The sequence below is a fragment of the Amblyomma americanum genome, chromosome 1 (assembly GCF_052857255.1).
Source record: "Amblyomma americanum isolate KBUSLIRL-KWMA chromosome 1, ASM5285725v1, whole genome shotgun sequence".
Taxonomy (NCBI): domain Eukaryota; kingdom Metazoa; phylum Arthropoda; class Arachnida; order Ixodida; family Ixodidae; genus Amblyomma; species Amblyomma americanum.
Window position 1 is genome coordinate 174,615,572 of NC_135497.1, and position 16,182 is coordinate 174,631,753.

General features: G+C 43.2%; 1 protein-coding gene across 1 annotated transcript in view; it reads right to left on the minus strand.

Moving 5' to 3' along the window:
• Window positions 1-1,888: 1,888 nt before the first annotated feature.
• PIG-O (phosphatidylinositol glycan anchor biosynthesis class O) overlaps window positions 1,889-16,182 on the minus strand; it is a 38,226-nt gene continuing 23,932 nt past the window's right edge. Inside the window, exons 9-11 of the mRNA XM_077647820.1 lie at window positions 15,560-15,776; window positions 11,785-12,080; window positions 1,889-3,794 (exon numbers count right to left, since the gene is read on the minus strand). Coding sequence (XP_077503946.1) covers window positions 3,615-3,794; window positions 11,785-12,080; window positions 15,560-15,776 — 693 coding nt within the window. The 3' untranslated portion in view covers window positions 1,889-3,614. The remainder of the gene's footprint in view (window positions 3,795-11,784; window positions 12,081-15,559; window positions 15,777-16,182) is intronic.

The window sequence follows — 16,182 nt, forward strand, 5'->3', positions numbered from 1 at the left end:
TCAGCTGGTATTCTCATTAAAGCTGCTAACGTGCTACTCCGCCAAGGAGAGCGGGTTAGGGGACAAACAGGCCATGGAAGAAAGGGGCGTAGGAAATGAAAAAAGAAAAATGCCATGGCTCTCAATAAATATGGATGTAAAGTTTTCCTATGTGGATAGAGGTGCTATTGGTTTACAAGAATCCCCATTTCTTAGCCCAGTCAAAAATAACCAATGGGTCCAGTTGGTATACCATTTGGTTCCAAATGGATGGAACTAGTTGGACCCAATGGTCAGCAAATTGGGCTCATGAATCCAACTGGGTAGTCTATTTGGTTTCCCTAGTTCCAGTTGGGCTTTCCAATAGGTTCTGCGTTTCCAACTGGACTACCCAACTGGTTTGTGAGGTTCCAATTGGTTTCGACACTCCCAGTTGGATCGCCCAACTGGATGGAACCTTTTGAAACCAATTGGTGCGCCCAGATGGAACCCAGAAAACCAAATCTAACCAGAAGCTAATCTCCAAACTGAAAGCTCCAGTTGGTTCCAAATGGGCAATCCAATTGGAAAATCGAGTGGAAGTCAATGATGGCCTACAACTCTGCATATATATTTAGCTGGCTATAAAACAGAACACCAGACTAATTATGTTCTTGTATAAAAGAGATATTAGCAGCTTAATCTCATGAATTGTTTTCATCATTTCCACTATCACCGTGGGCGTTCTTAAATTAGATAACTTCGCTTAATGGTCAACTGCCACTAGCTCCAATTAGACACGGTCTCATGAGTAGGGTATATAAGTGACTGCAAAAGTGTGTGCAGTGGGTATATGTTGAGAACTTATGTTGGTAAACAGTGTCTGACTATGTGTGTAATGCATGCTTGTTGGTCTCGCTTGATTTTCATGACAGCGTGTATTTATAAATTCAATTCTCTTGTAGAAATGTTGGCAGAAGTTTCACAGCAGTCATAGAAGAAAGGCCACTTGGTTCGCAATTCTATTTTTTTTTTTTTTTTTTTTGCTGACCAGTTTGAACCATGAGTGACTCAACCATGAGTGAGTCGAACAGGTATGCCAATTGAGTTCAATTGGTGGGCCATTTGGTCTGGTTGGGTGACCAATTATTTCTAACTGGAAGCACCAGTTGGGCTCAATTGGTCGAGCCCAATGGGTGGTGAAAACAATTGGTTTTCGACCAAATGGTTTCAACTGGAAATTTTCCAACTGGTCCCATTGGTTTTTTTTTTGACCAAGAGTGCAGACGCAACAAAATGTTCAAATCTCTGTGCTCCTGCAATAAATAAGGCAATTGCCTTAATATGCTTTATAGTGTCAATGGTATTTGAGTCACTCATCTTGGCATTGGGCTAGTAGAAGGTTCCCTTGTCTGTTTAGGTTGGGCAATTTTAGCAAAATGTGTTTCACTGTCTCACTGAAACTAAAGTGCGCATAATGGAGTGACTTTGTTGGCACAAACAGACCTTGAATGTGTTATGACTCAGGCTTATTTAAAAATCGCTTTGTTTGTACAAGCTTCAAAATGAAGACAAGGATTGTAACCCTAATCTCTATACAGAAACCACACCTCTAAAGATAAGGACAATCGAAAGCTACCTCAGTTTATCTGCAGTAAAATGCTAATGTCCAGACAAAACAAAATCACCCATGATGCACTTCCAATTTATTAAACAATCTATAATTTGCCACCCAGTGATGACCTCTGACCTGCCAAATGCAGGACTAAAAAAACCATTTTGCTGCCAGAAGAAAAAAAACTGCCTCAACAACCGATGAAAACTTGTGAGAGCAGAAAATTTGCCCATACTATTTCAAATCTTAATTTCAGTAAAAGTGCTGAAGTTCATGGCAACAAGAATACCCATCTCGAGAACTTAACAAATCACATTATGTTGGCAACGTTGCTTACGTCACTCTTTATTGGTAACCTATCTAGTTTAATAAAAGGGCAAAGACAAATAATCACAAGGCTACTTAGAAGCCTGGCCTTAAGTACCAATACACACTATTTCAGAATTTCTTGTCTTTTGTCAGAATCCACAAAATACTGATAAAAAATTGGGCACTCCACAATAACAAGATACTCATGACAGGCACTAATGACTAGTTACTCAGAAAAGTACAGTCGAACAGAATATGGACCATGCTTCACCACTGCGACTCTTCTTTCACACTATGTAAAGGAAACAGAAAGGTTTGCTGCATTTATGCCCAAATGTGCATGTGGCATTTATTAGCATACAGTAAAAGCCTGTTATTTCTAACTCCAAAGTGCCAGAAAAAAAAATTCTCACATTATCGAATGACCCTAAAAAGACTCAAGAACCGCTTGCATCATGGTAAATTTATTTGATGAAAGACTGTGCAATGGTTGCCTGTTTTTGACACGAGAGCAGCATGGCAATGACCGTTTTTCACATTTCCATCAATGCTTTATTGAGTATATTGTCAAGCACATCAAAGCTGAACTGCTCCAAAATCTTAAAGCCCCCTGCATCCTTCATGGTGAGACTCGGTGGAGCTACACCGCTACCGCGTAACACCCATCATAAGCTGCATCGTCGCCCGTGTGGAGGCTTCACCGCACAAACAGCAAACGGCACATGACGAGCACGCAGTTTCGGCGCACTGGAAGAACGGAACCATGAGGACAGAAGCAAAGGAAAGGAAAAAGGAAACGGCTCAACGGAGCCGCCGTGGTGGCTCAGTGGTTATGGTGCTCGGCTGCTGACCCGAAGGACGTCCAAAACAGTGCTCAGCTGGGTTAGGTTGGTCGGTAGACACTGGCTGATAGAGCCGCACTCATCGCGGGCTGGCACGAAGCTTAAAAGAAGCAAAACCGAAACTACATGGTCAGACTGTTCTTGGCATGTTCTTGGAGACGGGATGTCCGTTCGTCATCACGCCTGCCGTCGCGCGAAAACATCAGAGGTGCACGGGCAACTCTGCAGCATGGAACTCGGGTTTTAGGTAAGGCTATTTCGACCATTTCTCACTCTGCTAGAAACACCTGGACGCGGCCCCCATTCATGCACCCGTTCGAATTAACCGTTGCGAGACTCATAACGTTTGAATTAGCGAGCATCTGACGCCATAGATTTACATGGATATTGGTCGAGAACGAGCTGGCAGATCAAGTTACCGTATTTTCGAATTAACAGGGTTCGACTTAACCAGCTTTACCTGTAATAGCAAACACCCATTAATATTTGCTAGGTAACGTATCAGACAGGTTTGACCACCGAAGCATGGTCCATATTATCCTCTCCACAACTGTACATGAAGGCATTTGATAAAACAGAGTCCTGTGAAGCAAACAAAATATAAAGCGAGTATTGCTACTCACACTGGAATGTGCACGCAGAAGAGGTGTTTGCAAAGAAAGAAAAAGTTTACATCAAAGCAGAAATTTCTGAATACTGCTATACAGAAACTTGACGTTTTAAGAACGTGAATGATATTATTTTCTCTTTCAGGCTGTAATAATATGATGCATAGCAATGTGACACAGTGTGCACAATTAATTCCTCAAATCTATACACCAACACTGAGGTCTAACAGTTCATAGAAAAGACAACCGAATAAATCCACTCTACACTGCTTATGACAAAGGTCAGTCTACATGCAAAACCTGTGTTCTTATCACTGTTCTTCGAGACACTATACAACCCCCGATGGCTGCAACAATGCTGAAACCCGCTGACAACACTTGAAAAACAAGTCGAGGTGCGAATATAGACCACACCATTAGGTGGCGCCGCAGAAGCAAGCATGATGCCGTTGTGCTGCATACCTGAAAGATGTAGACAAATCATGAGCCGGACTGTTATCGTTTGACTAACAACGTCAAAAAATAAGCAACAAAACCTTACAGTGTACTAACATATAACAAAATAAATCAATCTGAAAAATAGGCACTATTATACTAGTACAACATCTTTGCAGAAGATGTTTTCTCTATATGTACTGGATAATATTCAGAATAAAAAAAAAGACATCAGAAAATACATGAGTTTGAAATCTGAACTGAACAACAACTTGCTAAACATTTCATTCAGCCACCATTCAATAACTTGAAGTATTGCAATTCACAAGTAGTTCAACACACCATGTATAGTATGGTATAGCACGGCCGGTCTCGAGGGGAGCGTACGCTTTTCTTCTTACGGCCTTCGCAATGGGGTCTGTTTCCGCCTCCCGCTGCACCTCGGTGGGGTCGCCACTGCCCTACCGCTCCTAACCGCTCCGCCGCTGCGACCGCCGTTCACTCCGAAGGAAAACGCGCGCTCGCTCCCAGTTCGGCCCGCGCCAGTGGTAACCGTCAAGCCTTTATATTTTGCCCCTTACGCTTTACGCAAAGATCGCGCAGTCAGCGCCTTTGCCATGGGAGAAATCTGAAACAACAGATTAACGTTTGCGCGCATTCTCCTTGAGCCCGACTGTGTATGGTTGAACGTATGCTTCCAGCACAGACGTCAACACATTCTTTCAGCTTCTATAGTTCGTCTTCCGGCAGGTTCTTTGTGAGTGTGTAGAATGATATGCGGCATGTAATACTTGGACGGCAGGTTTCAAAGAGTAAAGGATTCTGCAGAGCAAATATAGCTACTGAAATTTCAAGCGCAGCTGCTTTAAGTTTGCACAACAGCGGCATTAGTAAGAATTCATGGTGCTACCCAGGAAAACGCGTCATGTCATTCGTGAAAGGAATGGTTATAGACGGAACCCAACCGTGGCTGCAGGAGCAGAGCACATTGCAAGCACGCGACGTCCAAGATTTCCTCTTGGAAAGGTCTTTTGAAGTTTGGCGGCGTCTCACGGCCGCCTGTCCCACCCCATGACAATGCGAAAATTAAGTCCCTTTTTAGAGTAACTGCAAGCATGAACTAACTGGCAGCAAATCAAAAGTAGTCAGGAACTGCGCTCTGTCTTAATAAAATCGGCCTTTACGAGCGAGCAGACTTATCTGAGAGGCGATGACTACCAGCTTTGCATTATTCTCCTGCATATCTGTAGCCTCGTCATCGCTTTCGATAAACCTCCCGTGAGCATGAACTTTCCTCACGTCATTCAGGAAACAAAGTAGCACCACAAAAAGAAGTTTTCCGCAACTTAACAGAGCTCCACTAAACCTCACAGCAATGCGCGTATACCAGCTGGCATAGCTTACAATGCAAGAAACTAAAAATGAACATTTGCAATACTTACATGTAAGTAAAAGTACCCGACTTTAAGAGAATAGAGAACATTGGGCATTCAAGAGCATAATCTGATGTCTTTTACAATGATATTTAAACCAAATATTTTAGGCAGTTTCAGGACACGCCGCAGGTTGAATATACGTGGACAACAAAAAATGGCGCTCTTTATGGTAGCTGAAGTCACTCATTGGACATACATACTTCCTGAAATTGCAATATTCAGTACGCATCAATATCCGTGGCAGCATACGCAGCATGCACTGGTTGCTTCTGTTATGTTCTATTAACGTTAGTCAGGCCAGAATGACGACAAGGAAGCTTGCGTCCAACTCGAAAATTGTTCATTGGGCTAACTCGTGTCCTGAAACAGAAAACATGCAGTTCGGCGGCGCAGCGATAGAACAAGTGCTAGGTCAACGAAGGTCAGAATGACAGTCACTCTCAGCCTTGCAAAATTTAAAGGTGACCAGGAACTTGGAACATTAGACGCCTAATGCGCTTACGACAATTTTGAACAAGAAGAGAGACTTGCACGCAGCTACAGTCATTCCAGAGAAATCTGGTAGCCTCTTGTTTGACAACAAAAGCGGAAAGGCCGCGGGCCATTGGCTTTGAGCAGAGAACAATTCATTACAATGCTTCTTGACACTTGCTCGTACATTAGTAATTAGCGTTCCTTTGAGATATCGATACAGGCCTCTCATTTAAGGAAGATGTGACGTATATGAGGGTGAAAATAAGTTCATTCAGGACGTGCGAAAAGCGATATCGGCGTAATTGAGTACTATATACACCACTATATACACCACCCAGCAATTTTGCAATTTATTTGACAGTTCAAAGACTCAAGTATCATCTCAAGCCACCAGCTACGGCGCTATCGGATTTACGACTCAAGTGTCGTAGAGAATTTTTTCCGCGATATAGTACATTTTTATGGGACGAGCACAAAACTTTCTTTCTCTGAGTTTTCATAATCTTCCCCTTAACATTAACTTGTCATTTAATCACGGACCATGATATAAACGAGAGGAAATGATCAGAGTATTTCCTTCTGGATTTAAAACCAAAAATACTCGACATAGTTCTGAGGAATGGGAGAGCGATTCCTCATTTTAAATGTTTTCATCGAGCAAAGGTCATAAAGATTGGTTTGGTTTATGAGAGTTTAATGTCCCAAAGCGACTCGGGCTATGAGGGACGCCACAGTGAAGGGCTCCGGAAATTTCGACCACCTGAGGTTCTTTAACGTGCACTGACATCGCAGAGTACACGGGCCTCTAGAATTTCGCCTCCATCGAAATTCGACTGCCGCGGCCGCAAAGGTCACAAAGAATCTGTGCACATGTGGACTTTGTTGCAGATACGCAGCTTAAGCACCTGCATTTTGTCTTCTTTGATTTCGGTGCTGCGCCCACCATGAACCGTGGGGCTACAGCGCGAAACCAGGCAAAAGCCACTCGCCGCTGCCGCAGATGCAAGCAGGGAGCGAGCGGCGGGGTCGTCGCGCCTCTAGCGGCGGCGGGCGGAGTAACTGCTGGAGAAAAACTCGCATTGCTTCCGCGGCGAATGCGAATGCGGTATGAAAGAGCGCGCACACCCCCCTCGACGAGACCGGCCGTGAGTGTGGTGTGGTGTGGTGCGGTGCGGTGCGGTGCGGTGCGGTGCGGTGGGGCGTGGCGTGGCATGGTGTGCTGTGCTGTGGTATGGTATGGTATGGTACCATGTATGTATAGTCACATCATTGCAGCCTCCAAGGTTCACAACTCCACTGTTCCCATTTATCTCAGAGGATAAAGCAGTGCTTTTTTTCCCATGAAAGAGAAATGGAAGAAGCAGGCACAAATGCTACACATTATTTGTATTGGCTTTCTTTCATACTGCTTTCATTTTCAGATCTGTGTACTGCCCATAACATGCACTGCAGATTTCAGCCTTATGTACCATCAGCAACAAATTAAACGTGAACAGGATACTTGTAATGCGAACACAAGAATACAAAAATATTAGCTTCTGAAAAAAGAAAAAAACAGGCAGGGTGCATGCATTAACATTAACATTTCCTTGAAGCAGCCTTCGCGCCACTGAAGAGAAAGTTCAGTCTCCATCATCTAAAATCTTCTCGTTTCACTGTTCCCATTGTGATATCATTTATTGTGATAGCATAAATGACTTGCAGAAAAAAGATCATGCTGCAAAAACATACAGGCATGTGCAATGTTCAAAAATAACTGCATCAGCATCTTGATATGTGCAGTCTTAGCTGGAATTTTCTAAGTCATGGTGACCATATATGGAGTGGGCTAGTGGCTGAGTTAAAAACTGCTGCAGCCCGCTCCAAATGTGGCCTAAGAAATTTTGGCAATGACTGCATCTATCACCAGCAAGAAAAATGTCATGCACATCATCACTTACCAAGGCCCTGAAGTTAAGATAAGGATTGTTTACCCTGGCATTTAAAAAGTGCATATCCGTGACTGAAGTGACTGCCAAACAACTGCCTTCACGGAAAAAAAAAAAATGAACAGGCATACATGCTTTCTTCTTTACATGAATACTAAATGACACTATATTTGTTATTCAATAAACCAACTTGTCTATTTTTTTAAAGCTTTTTCAACCTATTCATTTAGAATTTAATTTAAACTGAACTTTCACCATTCACAGAGCCCTAAAATTAGAAAGTAAGAACAAAAATAATAGATCTGCACAACATTAGCATGTACTATGTGCAAGGCAGGACATCAAGTGCTTGAAGCAGACATCACTAATAAATTCTCCAAAGCATACAGAGTCCCCCAGTTTTTGCGGAAACACTGTTAGGCGTTATAAAAAATAAAGAAAAAACTTAAAATGCAAGCACATTATTCGAATGCATAAAGTGTGTTTAAGCAGCCCTCTCTCTACCACGTTCTTACGACAGCTACCAAAGTAGCAATCCAAAAACTTCGTTTAGCACACAGGTGACCGGAAAAAGAATTAAAGGGGAAGGTTCAGGTTAGCAAAGAGAAAGCACAAAAGCAAAGCAGTAGTGACCGCCCCTAATGTCATCCATGGTGCTTTCCCTTCCAGTAGTATTTATTTTAAGCTTGACCTTGCTCGGTGATGGGGTCACCTGCGCCCTCCTAATCTGGCTTGCCTTATTACGATCTTGCTGACAAGACAATGGGTCATGCGACCTTGCAATGTGATCATGTCATTTCAGCCGATGATGACCATGAGATCAGAAAAGGGGGTCGCGCTATATAGCTACTAACGCTATAAAACTATGTGCCCACCTAATCACCAATGGCTCAGTCATTGGGTGACACACTTCCCACCCACGATAATAAGTCACTGCAGAGTGCCGACACTTTCAGTAGTGGAAGGCCATTCTTTTTAGCAGATTAAACAATAAGTAGTTAACCTTCTTTTACAGGCGCAAAAATACTGTCATGTCTTGCACTCTCCAAATAGCAGATAAAGCTGCATGAGAAATTTGCACTGCAAGGCCTATTTAACAGTGAATTTGTTATCAGTAATGTCATATTTCCCAACCCTCATTAAAAATAAAAATTCTTGAAAACCAGGATTTGGACTAAGCTCAAAATTCTTACCTACTACAAAAATACAGGCCAATCCGAAGGCTAGACAAAATAAGTCTTCTTTGTGCCCAGAAAAACTTATGTTACTTCATGGCAGGAATATGCCCCATCCTCAAATTTAATCTTTACGAAGACTGCACTAGGCCGTGCAATACTGTTGCAAAGCTTTGTTTTTCATTGTCCTCAACTTATTGCTGCCAAAACACATCATTACCATTTTTGAAACATCATATGAAGCAAGTAATCTAATGTAGGACTGCTAGACATTACTGGATCTTTCACGAAATATCACAGTAACATGCGGGTGATTCTACGTTCCAGACTTGCTAACAATATAGTACGTAAATACAGTGCAACCGACAGCCATCTCCAGTCTGGTCCTAATGACCCCCAAGTGTGTGTGCTTGTACATTGCAATCATTTATTGCCAAGTTGCTTTCCTTTGTGGGCACAAGTGTTACAGTGGCACCACCTAGTGGTGCCAATGCTAATCCGTGTGCATCAGCATTGTTGTTCACATTACCAGGCCACATTCTAGTTCACTACAGTACAGATCAAGTTGATTTTAAGGATGTGGAGAAATTACAAATAAAAGAAAATTGAGTATGCGCCCAGCCAACCACTGAGGCAGCACCCAATTGCATATGTCATGTAACACCTGCTGTTCAAAATCACCACTGTAGGCCATTTGCATAAGAGCGAGATAACATCTGAAGTCAATTAGTATACCTATTAAACATTACTGACACTACTACTTCCACAGCTTCACTGCGTGCTGAGGCATCACCATGCCTTGCACTATAAAAATCAAGAATAAAAAATACACGGTTAATTTTCATTGCATGATCCCTTAACGGCATGCTGCACACACCCAGCCCAGTAAGATATGCAGTAGACAATGATGATAGTACATGCAGCGCATGTAAATAGTTTCCCTTAGGCCACCTTGCATTAAAAAATTCCCACATGCACACAGAAGTTTCTGTGCAGTGGCTTTGGCCGGCTGCATATTTGCTGAGAACTGGCTAGCATCTTGAAATTAGGCCCCAATTCCTAGATTATACGTAATATATTTCGCTATGTTGCCAAGCTATCTTCAGTTTTGCAGTTGAAGAATTTGTGGCACACTGCAGGAACACTCCTTGGCATATCCCCTTCAGGCACCATGTCTACATATGCGGACGCAACCCAAGCCTACACGTATTTTCGTATTCAAGGCGAATTGCCACCTTTGAATTCCGCGCTCTAACCATTTTGACCCTCCATGCTAAGTTAGTGGCACCACCTCTTGCAGCTACAGTGAAATGTGTTTGTAAAAAAAAAACAGGAAAGATGGGCATCGTGGCGTCTTTTGGCGGGACGAGTGAATAGCTTTTATTTTTGCATTCTATCTTTTCAAGTGGTCGTGAACGATGCAATTTACCTTTGGAATATGTCAGTGGGTTAATGTAGAAACGGCACACCAATTTTCATTGACACAGACGAAGAAAAAGTACTGCAGTGAACGTTCAGAGTGGCACATCCACAAACGTGGACATGGCGCCTTAATGCCAAAAATATCAAAGTGGCGTCTTCTGCCCACTATGCGCTGTTTTTTCAGGCAAGTGCGGTACGAAATGGGATTGTTGCTTACAGGTGTTCAAAACTACGCTTCTACAAAGAGAACGTTGGATGACTCCTGCGCTGAAGCCTTGTTCATGAAAATAGCCGATGGAGAAGCACCTCCAAAGAAGCGTGGCCAACCGAGCAGTGATGAACCGCCGCTACACTGAGCCGCAACCGACAAACACAGCATGCTATGATCAGTGCTTAAAGTCGGGGGGTTCTCGGAGGGTCTTACGCCCGCTACCAATATGGAAAAGGGATCTGAGAGCACCAAGCCAGAATGTAGACTGCTTGAATCCGAACAAGAAACAATCTTTTGTGGTTCTTTTCAGTGGTGGTGTTGAATATTCCTTCACTATCATTTTGAAAATTTCACTGTGGTAAAATATTTAGCAAGAATCATTAACATTTTGTATAAAACCCGAGACGGAGAAAAATACAAAGTGGCAGCACTATACAAGGAGGATGAAGAAGGGGAACCCGTACCCTCACACCACAAGTCAGTTCAGAGCTGGCCGCTCAGCTCCAAGGCTAGAAAACAACAATCAGTGGAGCATAGGGATAATTTTTTTCAGGTCTCCAACATAAATTGAGCTAACAACAACCTTTAAAAATGATTTCGCCTCTTTGTAGAAACCATGTGTAAAACAGGCCGCAAGCTGCTTTCTCTCTCTCTCCCTCTCCACCTGTGCTAAAATCACGTGAGACCCCTTCGAGAAAGCCAGACTTTTAAGCACTGCCTATGATAGAAGCAACCATTGGCCCCAACTTCTGAACACGTTAATTGCACAACGGTGCCAATGTGAAGGCTTCACATCTAAAAGCCGTGTCCGGTACCAGAAATGCCGAATTTTCCTCTGCCTGTCGTCATAGAATGCCTCTTTTTATCTGTTTCATGGGTCGTGAACTAGAGAATAATTCTCTGAAGCGTATATTCTGATAAGTTAACATTTATTCATGTTTAATGATCAGTTAGAAAAGGCAAGCAAATGTTACAGTGTTTACATTAATATAACAGCTTTGAGGCGCTATGTCCACATATGTGAACGCAAATAAAATATGCTGAAATATGAATACTTTTGCATAATTTTTTGCACATCACTTCTATTCGGTCTACTGATTGTGATTTATGCAAAAAAAAGATCTTTCCTTTCAGTAGGTTTAATTCACGCCTGAAGGGGCTATAGACATAGCTTAAGTATCTAAATAACATCACAGGAAAATATGACTGCATCTTGCCTAGAAAGCCTATGTTATATGCCTACAAGTTTGTGCAGGCTTTGAAACAATATACCCAGCATCCTGTCACGGCATGGGCACTCATGTTGAGAGGCCCCTGAAACACACAAAGCCAATTCAAACACACACAAGGCCAACTGAGCAGATTCCTCACCTGCAGCACAAGCAGTGTGCAGTAAGCAGCAAGTGGCAGAATTTCCTTCCGAGCACAGCATGACACTTGAGTTGAGAGTAGCCTTTGCATCACAGGCAGGCTGGCAGCTGCCACAAGAGGACCCGCGAAGGTGTTCAGCAGCACCTTGAAGGCACCCAGTGTCATGGGTGGCTGATCAATAGGTGCACCCACAAATGCTGCTTTCCAGTGGATTGTCGAGAAGCTTGTCTGATGGCCTGTTCCAAAAAAGCCCAGCTGTCCCAGAAGCAACCAGCTCATTGCTGGGCCCCACACATCTGAAAAGAAAGAGCTTGACATATTCAGAGAGTGACTTGTATGCATTGCGAGGTTGCTTGCCGACCTTTAAGCAACTTTCAAAAACGTCATTTGTACTCAAAAAAGCTCTGTGCTTAGCTTAAGGTTAAAATAATAGTATAAGAGTAGGTACTCTGTTATACTACCATAATTACTTGAATGTAATGAGCTTTTATTAACGAAATAGAAGTGGAAAGCCACCCCTCGCATTACATTTGAATATTAATGTTAAAATAGAATATTATGCAAAAGCACACTATGCTGTATTTACTCGCATTATGGTTGACGCGTCGTGCAGGTCAGAATTGATCCCCACTAAGTTTCCTCGATTCTAGTGATTCCCTGTACACGGATTTAAAATAATGTAAGGTGGATGCCAAAGGGTATTGCCAATGGGTGTTGGGTGGATGCCAATGAGTATTTATTCCCTTATTACAAATCTTCTCCACCTTGGGGGGGGGGCTCCCTAAACATTTGACTAACACTGCTCCCACTTCGAGTTATTGTTCAATTCGCTCTCACCCTACCATATGCTAGCTGTCCCGGTTTGCTCAGTTGGTAGAGAGACTGCTCTGGTGAAGCGGTGGTCCTGGGTTCAAACCCCGGACCAGGACGCATTTTTCTTTAACTATGAAGTTTCTGTGGAAGCTGTACAGCTCTCCTTTGTAGTCTTATGGCTGTGCTTGGGTGGATGCCAGTGAGTAATTGCTCCCTTATTATTTGATTCTATGAGAGAGCTACTTATTAGGAAAAATATTTAAACTAATATGTATGGAGTTATGTGCTTTTTTGACAGTGTTCTACCTACTGATGTCAATCACCTATCTGACATCAGTAGGGAAGAAGCAGTCTAGACATGCACAGTCATGGATGAAGTTTCGCGGGATGTGGATTCGCAGGAAAAAATTTATTGCAACATGGCTGAGCAAAGCAGGTGAATGAAATACATGAAAGCATGAGAAGACATGCACGCTCCATCAGCTAGAAGAACACCATCTGACTGGCTAGCGAGGCAACGCAGAAATAGATTTTTTTTTTCCACATATCCACATCACGTTTTGTCCATGACTGTACAATGGTGTTGGTCTGATAAACCCCAAGAGCTTAAACCATTAAATATTATTCATAAACTACAGGCTTTAAGCACAATGCTCAAACTTGAGTTGTGCCATTACTGATATCACGCAGATGAATATGAACATCAAAAGTGTTCTAGGGCTGCTTTAAGTTTGCTTTCAGGTGAGCATAACTCTTTGAGAGTTTTTGCCGTACAAAAACGGTTCCGACCTTGCGTTTGATATTTCTTGCCATACTGACAACAAATTTTCACTGGGACATGCTGCCACCTCCTAGATCTTACAAGAAGTGTTAGAAAATTGCTTAAGCATGCTTCCTTTTTTTTGAGGACAAAAATAGAAACGACTTCGATCTTCAGTGTGCCACATGATTTGCGGTGACACAGTTCAGTTCCTCCTTGTGATAACAACAGAGGCACGCGAAAGTTGATTTTTATCTTTATTGGTGCTGTCCTTTGTTTACAGATGTTCACGGGGTATTGCCGCTCTCCTGGTTTACTGAATTTCCGGACCTCTGCCCAAGGCAGCCGCGTGCACCGATGCAATTCTGCACCCCAAGCAGGGAGCAGACAAGTGTTTTATGTGTTCAGACTACAAGGCTCTGTGTGTAGAGCCATGTTTCAAGGACTGCCCTACTCTTAGATTTTATTCAACATTTTTGCAGTTCTCAGTGATGCTGGCACCACAATACTGTCCTTAATTTTTTTTCACCTTTTTTCTCCGACTTTACTCAGTTTGTTTATTCAAAATCAGAAATAAAGTAATTTTACCATCTAGGAAAGTCTTGTTCAAAAAAATCTGACTCTCAAAGGGTTAACATGCACAGTCTGTTATAACTAACAATTGCTTCTCCACGTGGCACATGCAGTTTTCATTGGTCCTTTGATGCCTCCCTGTGGCATAGCTTGCACTGTTAAAGGGACTATGCAACGAATAAAAAGTCACTTGTAAATGTTTTCAATGCTTAGAAATGATGCTAAGAAGCATTCACACGAAGTATGAGTCTTCAGAACTGAGCTGGCAATTTATTATGAACTTTTAAAAACCGTGTTTTTTAAAATTCGCGGGCCGATTGGTGTGCTCGTAGTGACCGATTTTGAAACTAAAATCGTGAAACAAAGACGTCACACTACCCATGACGTCGCCAGGTCACCACACGCTCTCATTCGCTTGAGCCACGGCAGCCACGACGTCCCGGGCACACTTCCGGTAGCCGTGAAAATCGTCTGCTCGTGCCGCCGCGTGACCCTCTCGGGCAAGCGCGAGCCAGGGCATTGCCTTCGCGCATATGGTTTCAATTTTCCTCTGCCGCCTCCTTCTGTCGGGAGTTCCGGAGCCAGTCGCACGGCTCTTTGTGCGCACGCATAGGGCTCGATGCCCATCGCGGCCGTAAAAGCGAGCAGTCGCACCTCGATGTCCGGGTTTATTACTGCTAATTACCACAGATGACAAGCAAAGAAACCCGACGCGCGCCGCAATCCAGGAAAGCGAAGAGACCGGAGAGATGCTGCCATGCCGCCGACGCTGCTACTGGGAGGCTAGGAGCGACAACCGGAAGTTGCAAAATAAACATCAGCGGATGACGTATTCATGGGCGGGGCCCAGTCCCAGAGCTGTTTTCTTTATTTTTTTTCTGGTGCTCCTCGTGTACGAGTTGAGGGGGGAGAGGAGGAGCATAGTTTGTAATCGTCTATATATCTTTGCTGTTATTGATGCTAGCTAGGGGTGGCGAGTGATCGAATGCCTATCTCTCGTCTGTTTTATGTAATCTCAATTAATTTATTGCACAGTCCCTTTAATGTTTCCTCTAGACTCGCAACCTTTTAAAGGGTATTTTTCAGAAAAAGGGTAAGCCAAAACATGTTCAGCAGAAGCTGCTTGTATACAAGGGTGAAGACCACTGAGATGCTGCAATGAGATGTTGCAAGAGGCAGGACCAGAAGGGAAATGAGGACAAGGTGGCAACATGGAAATGGATGAGGAATATATTTTTTATGGTTCTGCTGGTTGGTCAAATAGAGGACGTGTGAATATTCTTTTTGTCAAAGCTGTGAACATGAAAATGTGGTGCATTTAAAGCCTGCCTGCCCAATGACCACAGTTTACAGTCTAATTACTGCTTCCAATAGTGCAGCTGTGCTGCCATTACCTTACACTGGTACTCCCTGCACCAGAGATGAAGACATATTTTCAGTGAAAGGGAAGAGGGCCACCTTGCTGGCACAGAGACAAGACGAGAGAGGCATGGCAGCTGAAATATGGATGGTATTACGTCGTCGACCCTTCTTAACTATGTCCCTGCCCTGCATGCAGACACAGCCATGTGCTTGCACGTTTAAAGAAACAGCGTGGTGCTTCAGAGTAAATTCATAAAGCATATTTACCACTTGGAGGCATTGAAGACCACAGCTGAGTAAGGCCCCACAAAGCAGCAGCTTCCAGACACAGTGGTACAGCATAGCTCTCACCAGCCAGAGTCAAAAGAAACAGCAAAGCAGACGCAGGCAGAAGGCCCAGGTAACTTGGGGAAGCATGGGGAAGAGCCCAGCCAAGCACTGCCAAGGCTATGCTCACCACCATTGCCGTGTTGGGAAGTAACTCCTGAACAGAGAAGGGAAATAACCAATTAACATCCATTACTTTTGACACCAACATTCAGAAAAGACCAAGCCACACTTATTACAGAAACTGTCAGCTGCTGTCAAAGGGCCGCTGAAGCCATTTAGATGGCTGCTATTTGAAAATTGGATTACGCTGCCACCTCAAACAGCACACAAAACTCGCAACCTTAATTATAATATTTAACCCATTCCTCTACACAGTATGATGATTGTTTCAAGCTGAGCCACTGTTTCGCACAGTCAGGGTTCGTATAAAATAATTAAGAAAAATTTCAAGAATTATCCAGGATTTTAAGGATACAATGAGGCAATAATCAAGAAGGGCAAAAAATGTTTGATTGACGACACAGATCGCAAATCTTTTAGACTTGGAATCATTAGAAGTT